The sequence below is a fragment of the Etheostoma spectabile genome, chromosome 11 (genome assembly GCF_008692095.1).
Source record: "Etheostoma spectabile isolate EspeVRDwgs_2016 chromosome 11, UIUC_Espe_1.0, whole genome shotgun sequence".
Classification (NCBI taxonomy): domain Eukaryota; kingdom Metazoa; phylum Chordata; class Actinopteri; order Perciformes; family Percidae; genus Etheostoma; species Etheostoma spectabile.
Genome location: NC_045743.1, coordinates 985,441 through 1,004,713, shown reverse-complemented (window position 1 = coordinate 1,004,713; position 19,273 = coordinate 985,441). Strand labels below are relative to the sequence as shown.

The 19,273-nt window shown below is 39.6% G+C and overlaps 1 protein-coding gene across 50 annotated transcripts in view; it reads left to right on the top strand.

Moving 5' to 3' along the window:
- neb (nebulin) overlaps nt 1–17,744 on the top strand; it is a 66,041-nt gene extending 48,297 nt beyond the window's left edge. For 24 of the 50 annotated variants that reach the window (XM_032529408.1, XM_032529410.1, XM_032529424.1 and 21 more), the window contains 25 exons: nt 680–793; nt 1,003–1,107; nt 1,749–1,853; nt 2,720–2,824; nt 4,023–4,133; nt 4,894–5,004; nt 5,808–5,921; nt 6,050–6,154; nt 6,332–6,436; nt 8,247–8,351; nt 8,803–8,895; nt 9,923–10,015; nt 10,334–10,426; nt 10,650–10,742; nt 11,062–11,154; nt 11,380–11,472; nt 11,786–11,878; nt 12,220–12,312; nt 13,064–13,156; nt 13,656–13,763; nt 14,130–14,316; nt 14,789–14,881; nt 15,214–15,354; nt 15,564–15,667; nt 16,905–17,744. In XM_032529408.1, the coding sequence (XP_032385299.1) occupies nt 680–793; nt 1,003–1,107; nt 1,749–1,853; nt 2,720–2,824; nt 4,023–4,133; nt 4,894–5,004; nt 5,808–5,921; nt 6,050–6,154; nt 6,332–6,436; nt 8,247–8,351; nt 8,803–8,895; nt 9,923–10,015; nt 10,334–10,426; nt 10,650–10,742; nt 11,062–11,154; nt 11,380–11,472; nt 11,786–11,878; nt 12,220–12,312; nt 13,064–13,156; nt 13,656–13,763; nt 14,130–14,316; nt 14,789–14,881; nt 15,214–15,354; nt 15,564–15,667; nt 16,905–17,078 (2,724 nt within the window). In that variant the 3' untranslated portion in view covers nt 17,079–17,744. The remainder of the gene's footprint in view (nt 1–679; nt 794–1,002; nt 1,108–1,748; nt 1,854–2,719; nt 2,825–4,022; nt 4,134–4,893; nt 5,005–5,807; nt 5,922–6,049; nt 6,155–6,331; nt 6,437–8,246; nt 8,352–8,802; nt 8,896–9,922; nt 10,016–10,333; nt 10,427–10,649; nt 10,743–11,061; nt 11,155–11,379; nt 11,473–11,785; nt 11,879–12,219; nt 12,313–13,063; nt 13,157–13,655; nt 13,764–14,129; nt 14,317–14,788; nt 14,882–15,213; nt 15,355–15,563; nt 15,668–16,904) is intronic. The other 26 variants (XM_032529423.1, XM_032529416.1, XM_032529417.1 and 23 more) reach the window with 25 other exon arrangements.
- Nucleotides 17,745–19,273: the final 1,529 nt, after the last annotated feature.

Genomic DNA, 19,273 nt, shown 5'->3' with positions numbered 1-19,273 from the left:
TCCCTCTGAAATACAACCCCAGTCGTACTGTTCTTTCATATATACTTTAATATATGTGAAGTCCATGTTGTGTTTATGTCAATCACAGAATGCTGAAATACTTATTCAAGTGTGAACTGCAATCTACATCATCTGCATCCAAGTACAGACTGGATACATCTGGATGCGAGATATTCAGTCTTTGGGCGTCTCCACAGCTGACATGTTTGGTTTGATTGAGAAGATTCTTCACGTGTTTGTTTTATTACATATCTGGAGTTGATTGTGATAAAAAAAAAACCGAACAAACTTTTTGAAAACCTGGAATAAAAAACTAAATAGAGGACTTTCTTCTCAAGCCTGGAACCGCAAACTGCAGATGTGAACACACCCATAGAATCCCTCTTGCCCTGACTAATTAACCCTATGATTGCTGAGTGAAAAGGGGAAATGAGAAAATGAAAAAATCTTATCGGATACAAAGTTTTTTCTTGAATAACAAGGAATGCAAACTGAATTTGTTTAATATTGAGAAGCATACAGTACACAACATTTGCATAATGTTATCTATAAGGAATCCATTTTATACACTAAAAAAGCATTATGTTGTACTTTAAGTGTTTCCAGTGGGATGGAGTCTGTAGATCTTCCACTGGTTTTTACCACTTGCTCTAACTCTCACATATATCTCCCCCATTAGTTGAAATACAAGGAGAAGTTTGACAAGGAGATGAAAGGAAAGAGACCACAGTATGACCTCAAGGACAGTAAGATTTACAAGACTTTGAAGGATGCCAATGATCTGGCTAGTGAGGTAAGTGCTCACATGGCCCGCATCATTCCACATCATTTTAATAAACCCTGTAAGACGAAAACCAACCAAGCCTTTATCAAGTAGCAAGACTTCATTTCCAACTCCATCATAATAACCCATTATAAATCTGCCATACATCAATTACAAAGATTGACCATTGTGAGATATGTTAATTTATAAATGAGTGTCTCTGCTAACACAACGTGCAGGTGAAGTACAAGGGTGACCTGAAGAAGATCCATAAGCCTGTGACGGACATGGCTGAGTCGTTGTCCATGCAGCACAACCTGAGCACCAGCAAACTGTCCAGCCAAGTAAGACATCAGCTGCCTTTAACCTTCTCACATTCATATCCAGGAAGCGGCTGGGAGTCCGTCACATTTCAGTGCGCCCTCTGTGGTTTATTGAAATGTGTCTGAACTCAGTGTTTCTGTCACGTACCACATTAACAATCAACATGCTGCAGATTATTGACTATCTCCTGGATTCATGCACTAAGCTCCATCATCCAAATATCCATTATTCTGTGACCTCATCTGGTGGTGATCCTTACCCTTCTCACCCTTGACTCTTCCTTTGACCTTCCCATACCATCACCTTCTATAATATCTACTCCTTAACTTTTTCAGTTTGATTTTCTTCCTCCTGTAGTTTGTACAAAACTATTCTCATTAATGATCAATTAACACAAAACTCCCTGCTTGTTTCTAGATCATCTTTCAGACAATGTTTAACTACTATTTAAAGTTTCCACGTATTGTTTTTCCAGCATGTCATATATTTTTTGGCATCGCTAAAAGCTTTTATCCAAATGATAATGTTACTATTTTTGTTTCTGTCATTAAATATGAGATTTTTTTGTACTATATAATGGATGGGAGTGAACTCCAGAAAGACGCTCTTTTTCACGTTTGCTGTACTGAGCTGTCTTACTTGACTGGGAATTCCCCCATAGTACTGCTACAAGAAGAAGTTTGAGGACAGTAAGGGTCACTACCATATGATTGCCGACACACCAGAACAGCTCCATCACAAGGAGGCCTCTGAACTTCAGAGCAATGTAAGTGATACAGACTCTGGGGTTCAACAAGCACTCCACCCACCCAAAAAACTGCTGTGGGTTTCAACTGTTAACCACTTTCTTGGAAAACCGATCTGTTAACTATTTCTGCACCTCATATCTTGATTTACTGTACATAAAGGAGTGCGGTGTTACATTAATTTTTTAATAATATAGGCTTATTTATGTACAGGCCAGACACGTCAGGCAAAAGCATTGTTTTTTTATGCACTGGTCAATTTTGAGATGTGCAATTTTGCTATTATTATAAGTATATAATATATTATTGTAATTTTATTCCTATCTATATCCTGAAGACACAGAGGTGTTGTTCATATATCATATAGCTGGATTTATATAACATTTTAGCCTAAAGTTGTGGCAATAAATAGATTTTTTTTAAATGGCTGTTGACAGTATTTTTCCCTCTTTAAAGACCTTTGACTCTTATATGTCAAACAAATGAAACAAGAATTTTGGCTTCATCCCATGTTTGGATTTCTGTTTGTTTTAAATGAGCACATATTTAATTAGATAACACATCATTTGCATAGTGAAACATACATCTCAGAAAACTTGTAATACACCAACAAATTGTCTTAATGTAAGTAATCACCAGGGGAAAATTCATGGTGATATATTTATGTTTCATTTCTATTATTTTTTTATTTCTATCATATAAAAATGAATGGAGTCCTAATGCATGCTGTAATGAATTACGCAACTCAAACATCTCTTAAGTGTTTTCTATTCGATTTTCCTAGCGTACTAGAAGGAATGGAAACCTGTGTATAATGTTGCCTGCATAATATTTTTCAAACTGTCACTTGAGAACCTTTGACATTACTTGTGTGTGTGCTGTTCAGGTGAAGTACAAGGAGAAGTATGAGAAGGAGAAGGGCAAGGCCATGCTGGACTTCGAGACACCCACATATGTGTCTGCTAAGGAGGCCCAGCATATGCAAAGCCAGGTAAATATCCGTCTGTCCTCTATTTTGTTAATAGCTACAAATGCAATACATTTACCATTACAAGCTTCTCCCAGTCTAAATACTCTCCAGTGTCTGCCACTGTGTATATTAACCCGTATTGTAATGACTTGTTATAAATTGATACGTTTCAGCTTGTTTGATGCCCAGCTATCGTTTATATTTTACAGAATGTTTCTGAAGTTTGGGAAAAAATTTTTACAGTGCCTTTAATAATTTATTAAATCAAGACTGTGTTTTGGTGCTGATTAATTACAGCATCTTGTAATTTGTAATTTTTTATTGACAAATTGTCACTCTTACTGTTAGTCCTTACCATTTTTTACTCTTAACTAGCTATGCTTAGACCATAAACCTGGATAAGGCAGGGTAAAATGTGTTAAGATTAAACTTACCCAACGCCTTATGTATTGTTGTTGCCTACTACTGTGTATGTTAGTTCAGATTGCTTAATCTTGCTTTCATAATGCAGGAATGGCAAAGGTAAAGCAGGTTTGTCTCAGTCTGTGAACATTTCAATGGAGCTTTTTACAGTGTTTAATTATAATCTGTTAAAGGTGCTTTAAGCGATGTCACACGTGTTTTAGGCTAAAACAGTTGTTGTTACATACATCTCCTCTCTATCTGCGAGCTGCCTGTCCCCTGAAAACGCTGTAAAAAAAAAAGCGATCTCTGTAGACAGCCCAGGCTCTACAAACAGCAACAAAAACAAGCTGTGCCCACCTGCACCACGATGCATACACAAGTAGTGTTCCAGCCAATAACCGACAAGAAGGATTTGGGATTGGGTGTGGGGGTTAGTGCGCGGAAACACAGAGGGGAGGGGGAAGGGACGAGATGAGGAGGAAGGAGGGGCAAGCTGGTCTCGTTTTGTTTGAAATTACTTTGAACATCAACAAGAAGTAACGTCACCAGTATTGCTTAGAGCACCTTTTAATAGATTTAGTTTAATTATATTGGTGGAAAACTGTGTTCTCACAATAAACAACTCTTCCACAGCACAAATGCACTCATACACATGCACAAGTACTTACAATTAAAGACCACAAATGCGGAAATTGGTGTCATTTTAAGGAGAATGGTGCAAACCAGGATGGGGTAACTGCATTTTGAACCTGTGCTGCTTGCATGTGCTTATTTGAGCTGTGTCTGTCCCCTGTCTTATCTTTGCGGACAATAGAAAGACTATAGGAAGGACTTTGAGGAGAACATGAGGGGAAAGAACCTCTCAGGCTTGGAGGTCACCCCTGCCATGATACATGTCAGACACGCCACCAAAATAGCCAGTGAGGTAACTAAAGGATAACTTATCCCTGACAACCTCCCCTATTTACCAACACCTATCCTTTTATAATCATACTAAGAAGACTATATCACAACCACGGTCCCCCTTCCTTTTCAACACTTTATCAATTTTAATTCCACGAGTGCTTTCTTTTTTTCTTGAACTGTAAGTCCTCTCATTCAGTTGTAGTTTGTTTGCATGATTCAGTACACCGCCCTAAACTCTTAATAATGCAACATTTATCTATCTCCGTTCTCTCTATCCATAGTGTGATTTTATAGCCGTTAGTATTGTTTGTTTGTTTGTTTGTATTTATGTTTATGTCCTTTGACATTCTGAACTCCTAATTTTACAATCAGGAAACTACTAACAGCTTTATTTTAAAAGGTCTGCATGCATGAATAGCATAGCAATCAATAAGGTGAAACGCTGATTTAAATTGTCATGTTGTTTTTTGTTTCTGATTAAATGATTAATGTGGTTCACATTGTCTTATATCAGGATTCTTGCCAAAGTCACCAATGTCTCCATTCTCTCTGTGAAAATGTGCATTGATTGTAACAGTGTTCACTGTTTTATAAGAACGTAGTAAGCCTAAACTCTGAATCTGTCACTGCTTAAGTTTCTTTTTTTGGGGAGTTTTGGTGACTTTGAGCTCAAAGGGCAAGCAGCAAAGCTTGCCTACTGTACTGTCTGTCTGTATGTCTTGGCCTGGCCTGCCTGTGTGCCCTTCTTGCAGTCTCTCTGTTCTTCTTCCATCCTGTAGAAAGAGTACAGGAGGGATCTAGAGGAGGGAGTGAAGGGTAAAGGGATAACTATAATGGAGGAAACTCCGGAGCTTTTGAGAGCAAGGAATGCTACTCATATCCTGTGTGAGGTACGACTGACTGAGAGGTGATGGAAACAGCATCACGCTCTCAACCGAGTTCCTTCCCACAATCCCGCTCTTTGTGCATCATCTGCTGAATCCTATCCCCTTAACTAAGCTTTATCATCACACTAAAAGGGCGACTGCTGGGTTTGACTCTTACTTTTGTCCCTGCTTTATGACATCACTAATTTCCAACCTTCTCCTTCCTTTTGATTTCCAATAAATGTTCTTATTTTGACCTTTACCTGTGCCCTATTTGACATTCCCACTATTTCCTTTTATACTCGTGTTCTTTAATAATAAATATTACAAAAGTCCACCTTAAATGTACTCTAAGCATATTTTGTTTTATTTTAATTTTTGAGAAAACATGCCATATTGCATTTCAAGATGTCATTCTTTCACTTTAGTTTGCATTTCACTTTTTTACATTATAGCTTCTGCAATACAAAAGGAACATGAACATGCTCAATGTTGTGGTCAAGATAGCATCAACACTTTAGTTTATTTTTATCTAGTTAATTTGTTTGCCTAGATATGCTCAGAGTGCTTTTGAGGTTGATTTTTTTTCTTTGACACTCTGTCCTAAACTGCTGCTGTATTTTTCAGTTTTGAGTGGACCTTAACACACAATCTACTGTCCAACTGACTTTTTAATTTATAAAAAAAATCCTAATTTCTTCTAACTCTTCTTTATTCACCATTCCCTAGACATTTTAGGTTTTGCAGCCCCACTAAATATGACTAAGTAGAAATATAGTGAAATACAGTACTTTTATGTACAACTTTACCATCTGTAATATTTACAGAGAGAGTACAAGAAGTCCCTGGAGCAGGAGATCAAGGGCAAGGGGATGTTGGCTTTGGCTACAGACACCCCAGACTTCATGAGGGCAAGGAACGCTACTGACATCCTCAGTCAGGTCTGAATCCTATTGTGGAAAATATATAAATAATTTATAGGGCAGCTATGATATATTTATGTATGTGTTGTTGGTTGCAGTTATAGTAAAGTCAGAATCTGTGCTGACTGATGTTTCCTGTTCCTTAGTCTAAATACAAGCACACCGCTGAGATGGACAGGGCCAGCTACACAAGTGTCATCGACACCCCAGACATCATCCATGCTCAGCAGATGAAGAACATCATCAGCCAGGTAGATTATCGAATTGAACCAATCTTCAAAAAGTTTCATTTAAAATGTATCCCCTTCTAGGTTGTGCATCTAAAGACATCTCAAAACAATTAACTGAGGGCTTCTGGAATAGTGTATAAAACTCGTTTAGGTCTATTTTAATTAAAAATTCCTGTTGTCTGGGATTTTGTCCAACAGAAAAAGTACAAGGAGGAGGCCGAAAGGACCATGTCTCACTATGTACCGGTCCTGGACACTCCAGAGATGCAGAGAGTCCGTGAGAACCAGAAGAACTTCAGCACTGTAAGTAATACATGGCATAGTCGTCATAGGTCGCCACACACCTTAAAAAACAAACTATGCTTTACGCTGGCAGCTTCAATAAACGCAGAGCCGAGCGGTTCAATTCAATCACTATAAGAACAGCAGTATCATCATCATCATCATCATCATCACTTTATTTATAAAGCGCTTTCACATCAGCAGTAGCTGAACAAAGTGCTGTACATGAAGGCAGCAAACATAAACCAAGATAAAAATAGCAGTCACAATAGCATAAAAATAATAAACTGGGGGTGAAGATCTACCCAATAACACTATATAAAGACAGATAGGATCAAGTCTCAGTTTGGGTTGAAAGCCAAAGTGTAGAAGTGAGTTTTAAGAAGAGTTTTAAAAATCGGTATTGAGGAAGCCTGACGAATGGTCAAAGGTAGGGCGTTCCATAACTTAGGAGCACAAACAGAAAAGGCCCCGTCGCCTCTAAGCTTCCGCTTGGATCCGGGGACGACCAGGAGCAACTGGTCAGCCGACCGGAGTGACCGGGAGGGAGTGTAGCGGTTGAGTAGCTGAGTTAAATAAGACGGGGCAAGACCGTTTAAAGCTTTGAAAGTAAACAAGAGGATTTTAAAATGGACTCTAAAATACATGAACGAAGACAGTGGCAAAAGTGCCCACGTGTCCACTGCTCTGCCCCAGTCAACATTGAAGAAGGGTAGTGAGATGCAGTTGGAAAAAAGCTGCCAGTGAAAATCAAGCGTTGGAACCTAAACGTATGAAAATTATCAGTTCAGAGCGGCCGCTGGCTCGCGCAAATCACTCTCTTTTTCTCTGTCTTTTTTTAAAACAAGTCGGAAGGCCGAGAGCAAAGCCTAACTATAATTTAATGTAAGCAAACAAAGAAAAATGTTTTCCCCTCGTCCTAAAATAGTCCTAAATCATTGGGTAGCCTACTTCCTTGTTTACTGCCGCACTTGCAGCGAATGAAATGAAGAGGAGCCTGAGGAGGACAATGACACTAGATCGTGGCAGCACGAGAGTGGACAGAACAGAGGAGATTGTGGTCTAGGTGGAATCTGACCCCAAAATACCAACAACGCCACCCTGGGAATTTCACCCAGGGAATAATTTTACCTCCTAATTGCAATGTTATTGATACAATTAAAGACACACAGGTACCTATACAATCAGCCAGAGACAAGGATCAATTTAAAAAGAACACATTTTATTTAGATAATTTTAAAACAATTTAAAACACATTCATACCTTGGGGAGGGGAATGGGGGAAAATGACAATTGCTGCTGAGGCCTACAAGTTGAGGAGAAGGGGGGTCACAAGGACCGTGAGGGATCCCAGGGAGAGTCCCCCGTGACCACACTCACAAGATCACCTGTCTCCTCAAAATTAACGTGTTGAGTGTTTAATGGTTATTTATTTGTGCTTGAGAATGTAATCAAGAGCGTAATGCACAATGAGGAATTCAAGTACAAAACATTAGTTCCGGTGGTGTATGGCTGGACTGGAGTATGTGATGTCAGCTGTTCACTGACCATGACGTGTAAAGCACGTGAGGTAATCGGCATGCATCGCTCCCGGGTTGTGTCCCAAGTCGTATCGGGATTTTTGTGATTAGTGATCAACCGGTGTAGACTGCCTTGGTTTGAGTTGCTATAATAAGGGTTGAACAGGGGTCAGATAACCCTTGTCCGAGCCTGGTTATTGGTGTGAAGGTGGTATAAGGTACATTTTAGTTTCTGCTTTGTGCTTTTCTTCTTTTTTACCTCTTTGTCATTGTGAAACATTTTAACTGCACTTTTGTTTTTCTCCCCTTAGCATCAATACCAGATTGACCATAAAAGCGTAATGGGCAAAGTGTCTACTATAAAGGACACTCCTGAAATGCTTCGTGTTAAAGAGAATACAAAGAATTTCAGCTCGGTATCTACTCAAAACATCTTTTCTTAATGATTTCTAATAACATATTTCTTACATTTCTTACTTCTTTCTTAATTCTTTTTTTTTTATTACTTCCTCTCTTTAATAATCCCTGATATGCAGCCCTCATTTCTTTGGACCAAACAGATATTTTTTTTAACCTTGTAGAATATGCAGCATTTTAATTCATGCAACTAACCACTGACAGTTTTGTCTATAGTGTAAAATGTAAACTTGTTAGTGCGGAGCTTGTGTGTTGTTAAACACTTGGACGTGTCCAGACAACATGTGTGCCTTTAAATGTAGATTTATGTTTGTGTCATTCAGGGATTTTTTGTTGTTCAGATTTTGCTCACAAGGTGCAAAAATGAAATCAAGCATCTCGTCCTCATTATCCAAGAGTTGAAATCAAGCTAATCATTGGTTGCTGATTTTATTCCTCATCCATGTAAAGATTCAGTACAAAGAGGATTTGGGAGGAGGAACAGCTATGCCCGAGACCCCCGAGATGGAGAGAGTTAAACGCAATCAGCGGAACATTAGCACGGTACTCCACAGAGTAACCCTGCCCTCCTTCATCTCCTACTGAACCTCCATACTCCATCTTTATCTAGTGACCAGTAATATAACCAGGCCTTTCTTGACATCTAATCTCTTCAAAATGCCATTTTCATTCCAACACAGATTTCTTTAATGCTTATTATGATACTTTTCTAGTTTACTTTTTACTAATTATAGAATGTTATGGATCCCCAAAGGCCATTAATATTAACTTGTGAAAAGATATACAGTAGGTGTGATACTTTTACTTTTAATTGGCCAAAAGTGTGTAGACACACTTGTCCAAGTGCAGTATTTGTGTACTTTTGGTTTGGGGTTGCTTGTCATTGTTTGGGCTCAGCCCTTTATTTCCATATAATGGAAATCTTAATTCTATAGCATGCAATGGTATTTATGACAATGACAGTGTCCTTGTGCACAAAGCCATACAGCCAATGTAGAAGAGTTTCGCCCCCTGTTTGGTGTGAAAGAACTTGACTGGCCCGCATAGAGCCTGTCCTCAACCCCATCCAACACATTTGATAGAAGGCCACCTGCGAGCTAGATGTTATCTTCCAACATCAGTGGCCCATCTTACCAAAACGTTTGTGGCTGAATGGGAACAAATCCCTGCAGCCAAAAGAGTGGAGACTGTTATTGTAGCATAGCATATTATGTAGTTCCAATTGTTGGCTGTCCACATACTCACATACCCAAACATATTCATCATATACTGGGACTCTGAGGGCTCTCTAGGATTTTCTTTCTTATGATAATTCATTGCATCTTCACCTTGAAATAATAAACTAAATGAAGTGTCATCTATTTTGAAAGCTAAATGGACATATTACACAACCCTACCCATTGCCAACATACCCAACTACCCCTGAATTATGTGAAAATTGGTGGAAGTAATAACGTGCAACTGTCGTTGTTCCAAAGTGTGTGTTGTTATGAACAGATAGACATGTCTGTGTACACACTGTGCTTTTGTTTGTCCCCGTCTTACTCTGTGTAACTTATGCAATGGGCAGATTCAGTACAAGGAGTCTGTGGGTCAAGGCACATCCATACCAGATCTCCCTGAGGTGAAGCGAGTCCGAGAAACCCAGAAGAATATCAGCTTGGTAGAGGAAAAAGACTGCAGTGATCCTTATCCTCTTAAAATCATTCCCCAAAACACCCACTTACCCCTTTTACTAGTATAAAAGTTTAGAAAACTGTTTTTAATATTAGTTTCCCTTCCTCCATCTTAACTACGTCTCATGAATCACTCCTTTTTACCAGACTTTACCAGGTTAATGACTTGATTTTGAATTCACATTTTCACAAAAACATAATTTCCCTTATTTTTTATTTCTTATGATTAGACATTTCCTTCCTTCATAAATTGCCTTTAAATGTGTTACCACGATATTTGATTTTTTGTGTTGTCTCATTCAAAGATTCAATACAAGGCAGGCGTGGGACAAGGCACGTCAGTGTCAGAGACCCCAGAGATGGAGAGAGTTAAACGCAATCAGCACAACATAAGCACGGTACTCCAGAGTCACCCTGTTTTTTCCGTTGCTCTTCTTTAATTTACCTCCGTCTGCCCCTCAACCACTGTCAAGAATTCTCCTGAGCCTTCACCCCTCGTTTAGCTGCCAGAATTGTTATTCCTGTCACATTTAACCCACCACACAGCTATAACACAGTACATACTGTGCTTTTGTTTGTCCCTATCTTACTCTGTGTCTCTGTAATTTATGCAATGGGCAGATTCAGTACAAAGATGCTGTGGGTCAAGGCACATCCATACCAGATCTCCCTGAGGTGAAGCGGGTCCGAGAATCCCAGAAGAATATCAGCTTGGTAGAGGAAAAAGACTGCAGTGATCCAAATCCTCTTAAAACCATTTCCCAAAACATCTTCTGACCTCTCCTACGAGTCTAAAAGGCTAAAAAAAAAAAATTACCTTTTAGTATTGGTTTCCCCTCCATCTTAACTAAGTTTCATGAATTACTCCTTTTTTTACCCGACTTTGTTCATGACTTGATTTTAAATTCACATTTTCACAAAAACATAATTTCCCTTATTTTTTATTTCTTATGATTTGGCATTTCCTTCCTTCATAAATTGCCTTTAAATGTGTTACCACGATATTTGATTTTTTGTGTTGTCTCATTCAAAGATTCAATACAAGGCAGGCGTGGGACAAGGCACGTCAGTGTCAGAGACCCCAGAGATGGAGAGAGTTAAACGCAATCAGCACAACATAAGCACGGTACTCCACAGAGTCACCCTGTTTTTTCCGTTGCTCGTCTTTAATTTACCTCCGTCTGCCCCTCAACCACTGTCAAGAATTCTCCTGAGCCTTCACCCCTCGTTTTGATGCCATAATTGTTATTCCTGTCACATTTAACCCACCACACAGCTATAACACAGTACATACTGTGCTTTTGTTTGTCCCTATCTTACTCTGTGTCTCTGTTATTTATGCAATGGGCAGATTCAGTACAAAGATGCTGTGGGTCAAGGCACATCCATACCAGATCTCCCTGAGGTGAAGCGGGTCCAAGAATCCCAGAAGAATATCAGCTTGGTAGAGGAAAAAGACTGCAGTGATCCTAATCCTCTTAAAACCATTTCCCAAAACATCTTCTGACCTCTCCTACGAGTTTAAAAGTCTTTAAAAAAAAAACTACCTTTAGTATTGGTTTCCCCTCCATCTTAACTAAGTTTCATGAATCACTCCTTTTTTTTACCAGACTTTGTTCACGACTTGATTTTAAATTCACTTTTCTTCAAAAACATAATTTCCCTCCCTTTTGTTTTTTTCCCATTATAAATTATTCTTAGATTTCCTGCCTGTGAGTGTGTGTATATTTGACTTTTTTGTGTTGTCTCATTCAAAGATTCAATACAAAGCAGGAGTTGAACAAGGCACGTCAGTGTCAGAAACCCCAGAGATGGAGAGAGTGAAACGCAATCAGCACAACATAAGCACGGTACTCCACAGAGTGACCCTGCATCCGTCCGCCCCTCTACCTCTTCATCTCCCTCAAACACTGTCATAACATCTCCTCTGATGTTCCAACTGTTTGTCACATCAAACCCACCACGCAGATATAACACCAATGAGCCTTGTGGGGTCAGCTAAACCTCACTGTGTCTCTATCACAACCTGCTTCTCCATTTTTAATTGGTGTTTAATTACATGTTTCATGTCTGCTGTGATTTTTGTGTGCTGTCCTGTGTCTATTGTCTTCCAGCAATTGTCTCAAATTGACCTGCTCTTTACTTTTCCCTCTACTTTCTCTCCCTGAAACTCAAACTGTCTGTTGGGTAGATAAAATACAAGGACTCTCTGGGTCGAGGCACAGCTATATCGGACCTCCCTGAGGTGAAGCGGGTCAAACAAACCCAGAAGCACATCAGCTCGGTAGCAGAACACAACCCAACCACGTGTGCTCCTAACTGTTGAGAGTGGATTGTAGAGCTCATCAGTAGTGCCCATCATAAGCCTGTTTGCTACTGCTGTCATGTCACACTCCCATCACCTCATGCTCATCTTCATCCATCTTCATCCAAGGCACAGCCTGCAGTTTCCTGAGCTCCAGCCCTGCTTTCATCATCACTTTGACCCTTCATTTTCATCCACGCCATTTTCATTTATTTTTTCTTCTCTTACACCATCGATAATCTTCAACCATCAACCCCTTAAGCTGAATGAAACCCTTCCTCTTTGGCCTGTGATACCCCCCAATTATGCAGTATTTTCTAACCCACAGCCTGTTTTTTTCACACAAAGCTGCTAAATTGAATTCCACTTCACAGCTAACGACAAACTAAATCTGCTGAGACGTTAGGAGTGTGTTGGATTTCCACATGTTTGTTTCCACAACAGAGATCCTGGCTGTTCAACAGGAGCTACCAGGATGAGTCACTCTATAGGACCAATTTCTCAGACACTGCCTAAATCTGGACCAAAAGCAACAAATGTCGCATCAAAGCAATTCCTTCTCTCAGATTATTTCATCTTGGAAATATCCTGAAAACTGCTTTATTTGTATACTCACACGAAGAGTGTGAGGTCAATCCACGTCTATGAAACCAGTCCTATAGGTGTGTGGTCTGTGTGTGATTCGGAGTGTCTGATTGGCCCCTTGGGGCACTGTGTTTCTGTTCCGTAGGTTTTGTATAAAGACAGTTCAGCCAAAGGAACTCCTGTGGTGTTTACCCCAGAGATGGAGCGAGTCAAAAGGAACCAAGAAAACATTAGCTCGGTACCTTCCGAACAACTACAAGAACACATTAAACTTAAAATGTGTTCTTCTTCTACCCCATGTTTACCCTTTTCTAACTGACTTGTCGCCCGGCTGTAGTTAGTTGTATTAATTCTTCCCACTGAGCTTTTTATTTTTTTATTTTTTAAATGTGTTTAATACTACCAGCTCGGGTGTGTCTGTGCACATCATCACTACTATCCTCTTCTGTTGTTGTAACTACTCCACTTCATCTTTTCTACCCTGTTACCCTTGTTCCCACTGAAGATTGGGACCTAATCTTGTTTTCATTTAATACTTAAACCTCTAAAAAAAAAATCTCCCTTCTAATTCATTCGTCTGAAATCCCAATAATGTAACCCCAGCTCGTTCTGCCAGCAGATGTGTGTCCTCTTACCATTACGTCTCTTTGCCACACCCTCTGACTGTGGATGCTAACCGCTACTGTATGATTGAAACATTTCAGATGCTCAGTGTGTGTTCCCCCACTTTCCACCAGGTGCTGTACTCTGACAGTTTCCGTAAGCAGGTCCAGGGCAAGGCTGCCTTTGTTCTGGACACACCTGAGATGAGGCGCGTCAGGGAGACCCAGCGCATCATTTCAGGAGTAAGATTTTGTGGTTGTTTGTTCATTTTCTACTGCAGATAGTTTACTTTTCTACTACTTCTCTACTTCACATTACATTACACGTCATTTAGCTGACGCTTTTATCCAAAGCGACTTACAATTGCTATATACTATATGTCGCAACTAGGGGTTAGGTGTCTTTGGTGTCTTACATGTCTATGGTTGATGTATCGCAGTGGGAATTAAACCCAGATCTCCCACACCAAAGGCATGTGTCATGTGCGCTGTGCAATCACCACCCACATGAGCCTACTTGAAGGATAAGGCTGGTGTTATATATTTTTCTTGTCAACAAATCCCATGAAAAGCGCCAAACCAGCAATGTATGAGTATGTCTCTCAACAGGTGAGATACCACCAGGACTTTGAGAAGAGCAAGGGCAGCTTCACTCCCACCACCTCTGACCCGGTGACAGAGCGCGTGAAGAAGAACACCCAGGACTTCAGCGACATCAACTACCGTGGCATCCAGAGGCGTGTGGTGGAGATGGAGAGGAGACGTGCCATCGAACATGACCAGGAGACCACCACTGGTACTGTTACAATAATGCACACAGTCATTAGTTGTGTGTCTTGGTGCTATTGGTGTCTGCTAGTAAAAGACATTTTAACTGTAAAGAAAAAAAGACCCAATCACAGGCTTTCAAGGCTTTGTAGAATACATTCTTAAATAACTTGATGAAAATTCCAAGTGCTGAAGAAATTGGCTCAGGTATTTGATTTTTCAATATAAAGGCTAATTCAGTTCAATCAGTTTGCAGAGCTAAGCCTCCATTTTTTGGAAAGGTGAAGCATTGATGATCTTTTAAAGGGTCTTTGGAGGTATTGGATTTATCTGTTAGGAAAACCGATACTTAGCTCTATGTAATGTTAATAAACGAGAGACACAAACTGGGGTGAATTTAACACACAGACTGAGACACATGTTATGCCACAGATTGACATTGGTTACTTTAAATTAGTAATTGCTGGACTAATCCTGTATTTGACTCTTTGGGCCCTCAGATCTGCGTGTGTGGCGCACAAACCCCGGCTCCGTGTTTGACTACGACCCTGCTGAGGACAACATCCAGTCCAGGAGTCTGCACATGATGTCAGGTGAGATGGGAAGCTCAAAAGACTCACTGCATAGGTCAAAAGAAGGAGATATCATTTTAGTTATGTTTTGTATAAATATATATTATTATAGGATTATAAGACAATATACTGTTAAATTAATACAAATTAATTTATGTATATTATCAGTTACCTTGACATAGTCTAAAATATTAAAGTAAAGTTTTAACTCCCTATATAACAATTAATTAATACACCTTTTAATAGCACACTAGGATGTAGAATATTTGTACGATTATTTATATTTATTTATTTATACTTATATATATTATATAGAACTATATTTATCTTACCTGTGACGCTGTTTCCATCAGTGCAAGCTCAGCGTCGTAGCAAGGAGCACTCCCGCTCCACCAGCGCCTTGAGCGGCATGGCTGATGAGAAGTCTGAGGTGTCCCAGGACCCCGACCACCACATGTCCCTCTACAGCAACGGCTTCATGGCCTCGTCTACCGGTAAATGATCTAGAATCACCATAACAAACTTCAACATATACTGTATAATATTATATGATGCATTATATTGGCATTTCAAAAGTATTTTACCAAACACCACAGTTTAAGTATGTGGAGTTTAGTATCTAAACACTGCAGTGTTATTGTATCAATTTTAAGAAGACTATTTGCTATTTCTGTGGTTTCCTTTATTATCTTAACATCTGCAGGTTACCAGCATGCTAAGACTGTGGAGCTCCAGCAGAGGTCATCATCAGTGGCCACCCAGCAGACCACCGTCTCCTCCGTACCCTCACACCCCTCTACCACCGGGGTAACTAACACTGATTCCCTATATACACACTGCACAAACCCAACGTGAATGCTTAAAGGGGAGCTATGCAGTTTTTAATTGACCTTAACTGAACAACTTTGGAGTCATTGGAATGGTTATATGACTTTTTTCGGGTTGAATGGTGGTCGTCTCGCTTCCCCCTAGTGCCTGTGAGTGGAAAAACCACGCTTGCAACATTGGGTTGGCAAGCCGCCATTCTCAGCATCAGGAAGTATCACATGATTTCAGGTCTAGCGATGTAACGAATTGCTTCACGGCACTGCCTACATGCCCCATTCAAGAACCAACTAGTAAAAAGAACAAGTTAGCAATGGAGTTTTTCACTCTGTCGTTAAAAAAAGAAGCAGAAAGCTAGGAAAGCATTGTCGGAGGAACAGAGAAAGAGGAAAGCTGTAGGGGGGGCTCTATAGAGAAACCTGCAAGCAAAAAGCGCCCCTTTAAAGAGTAGAAACAAGCCCCTAAATATCTTGGTTTCCTGACCTCCAGTGGTTTATCTGCTCAACTTTCTGTAGTGATGTCTGGTGAACTCCAGGACAACGTGCCATTACTGTTGCATGTCATCACAGGTGCTGCAAAGCACACTACTGACCAAACCTAACCACATCCATCAGTGATGTTCACGTGTTTAGGGGTAAAACAGGCTTGAAACTTTCCACCAGAGAGGGCAGTAAAGCATGGCTTTTGTGCTTTTGTAGATTACTGTAAATTATATATATATATATATATATATATATATATATATAATTTTTTTCTCAATTGGAAACATGTATTACTTAAAGAAATAGAATTTATAAAATTGATAGAAGAGGACAATAAATCATTGCTTGATTTGTCCTTCAAGGCCCTGATCAGATCAGAAGCGTGAGAGCCATGTAGAGGCAACCTCAGCCTGCTGTTTTTGTCCAGAATTTTGAGTGCAGCCCCTTTAATTAAAAAAAAAAGGCTTAGTAGTTTCCTAGAAAACTGGGCAATGTAGTTATGTGCATGTCGTGCATGTGTAAAGACGTTTTTCAGTCGCTAATTAATACATGTATGGTGCTCCTACATGTTAGAAGGATCAATTCATTGGTAGTTTTGGTCTTTTTATGTGATTCGTTGACACCAACAATATTGTATTTTACCATCAACCGTATCCTTTAAACTTGCGCTCTCACACCACCCTTGTATACTTTACACACACTCACTCTGACTGACATGTTTTCTTTATTCTCTGCAGAAAACTGTGCGTGCGATGTATGACTACGGTGCAGCTGACAACGACGAGGTGTCCTTCAAGGATGGCGACGTCATCGTTAACGTGCAGGCCATTGATGAGGGGTGGATGTATGGTACTGTGCAGCGCACCGGCAAGACCGGCATGTTGCCAGCCAACTACGTTGAAGCAGTTTAAAGACAAAACCCGCCCATCGTCCCTACAGAGTGGGCGTGACACATCCACAGGGCAAACTGATTTGTCTTTCTGTGATCACAAATGTGGCTTTTTGTAATGTGTAGCTTTTAGTTACTTGTAGCTCTGTAACTGTATTTTATCTGTGTTGTAATTCTCGTCTGTTATCATTCATATGCTGCTGCCCCTGTTGCCTGTGGATGTGATAAAAGCATCATGACATGACACATGAAATATTTCTGATTATACATGCTATAAATTGCAAACTATTTTAGATTGTTTAAACTGTTCTAAGACACTCTTAGAAAAGCAAGACTCACTAACAATACGCCCTTTGTATATTTCAAAAATATTTAATATATATAAAACATTTTTTGTCTGAGTTGTACTGCCCAAACAATGGGCTGAAATAGCTCCAATTACGCCTTTTAATGGAAATCCTATGGACAGAAAAACAAATGACTACAGTAATGAAACCTCTAAGGAGTCAGTTACCATCTGTCTCCTCCATGATAGAAACCACTCGTGAAGAGTTGTAAGAGACAAGCCTCAGTCTTCAATTTGTACTGAAGGCTGGCCACTAGTAAAATATGTGTTTTATTTCTTCCAATTATTTAGGCCCTCTACCTTTAATCAGTAGCTAATAAAGCACACCAAGCTCCTGCAGCACTCTGCCTCCTTCTTTTCATTCTAACCTTTTTCTGAACAGTTATTTTTTTTCGGCCTTTCAGGCCTTTATTTGATAGGACAGCTTAAGACATGAAAGGAGACAGAGAGAGGGGGAAGACACACAGGAAAGGGCTGCAGGTCTGATTCCAACCCTCGGCCGCTGTGGCAAGGACTGAGCCTTTGTACATGGGGCGCATGCTCTACCAGGTGAGCTACCCAGGCGCCCCTCATTCTGAACTTTGACCCTAGGCATCTTCTGCCAGACATTAAATTTACACTTTCTCTGCTGAATGGGTTTAAACTGTTTAGCCTTGACAGAATAATCCCTGACAAGTTCCCTAAATGTAAATACAAACAAGCATGCATATTTCTTGAAGCCAATATCAATATTTAAAGAGTTTCAAAAAAACCTCTAGTGATTTATTTGGGATTTTATATATATCTTCTATCCATGACACATAACGTGAACATTTATGGTAAGAATTTGAATTTGTTTAGCAATGAATTGTGTCCAAGATAAATATTGAGCTGGGGATAAAAGTCAAAAATCAACTTGTCAGCACTCTCTGGCAGACAAACAGTTATATTTTTACAAAGCAAGAGAAAGCAGATTGTTTAGACACAATGTCTGCTATGACAACCAGACAGCAGGCAAGTTTTCAATTTCAAGTTCAGCTAACTCACGGAAATGGCATTTATTATGTATGCAGCTGTTTGCACTTCAAGTGGTAATACCTGTGTCCCTGTTTAGGATATCGCTGCTGATTTGTGGACATGTTTCGGTGAATTTGAGTCCAGCTTTCAACATTTTAAAGCTACCGTATTCAAGGCTTTGCCTTCAAGCACCATATCAGTACAGTTTCGCTCTATCCTCTGAATTGCTGGGCAGAGCTCTCAGAAAAAACAACCGAGCCAATCACAGCTGTAGGTGGGGGTGAGAATAGAGACGCCATCTGTAAGTCGACTTACAGAAAAAGGCGATTTCTAAATCTGCATATATGTTTGATCAACGTGAAAAATGTTGACTTGTCCTTGTGTCGACTGGTGTAGCTTCCAGTTCAGAATGATGTTAAGAGCTAAAAAAGACACTAAAAAGAGAAGTAAGAGATATATGTCTTTTATTCAAAGAACAGTTGTTTTTTCCAGTAATTTGAAAAGGTTTAAAAAATACTTATTTCAAGAAAACATCTGAAAACATTTAACATTAAAGAAACAGTTATAAAATTAATAAAAAAAGAACTTTATATGCTAGATTTGTCCTTAATGCTGCACCGTTCTTTGCGAGGATTATTATACTTTCTGATCAGGCAGCGTTTAAAAAGGGTTTCATTCAGTGAGTTTTAATCACGGCCTTTATCAGGTACAAGTGATTAATAGGAGCAAATTTGGGGTTGCCAGGTTGTGAAAATCTCCTCCAGCAGGACACTTGTTTGTCTGTTTGTCTTTTTAGCTCTTCAGTTCATCAGGTAACCTACTCAATATGGATTGTTTAACCTTCTGGATCAAAATTAATTCTGGAACTTAACATT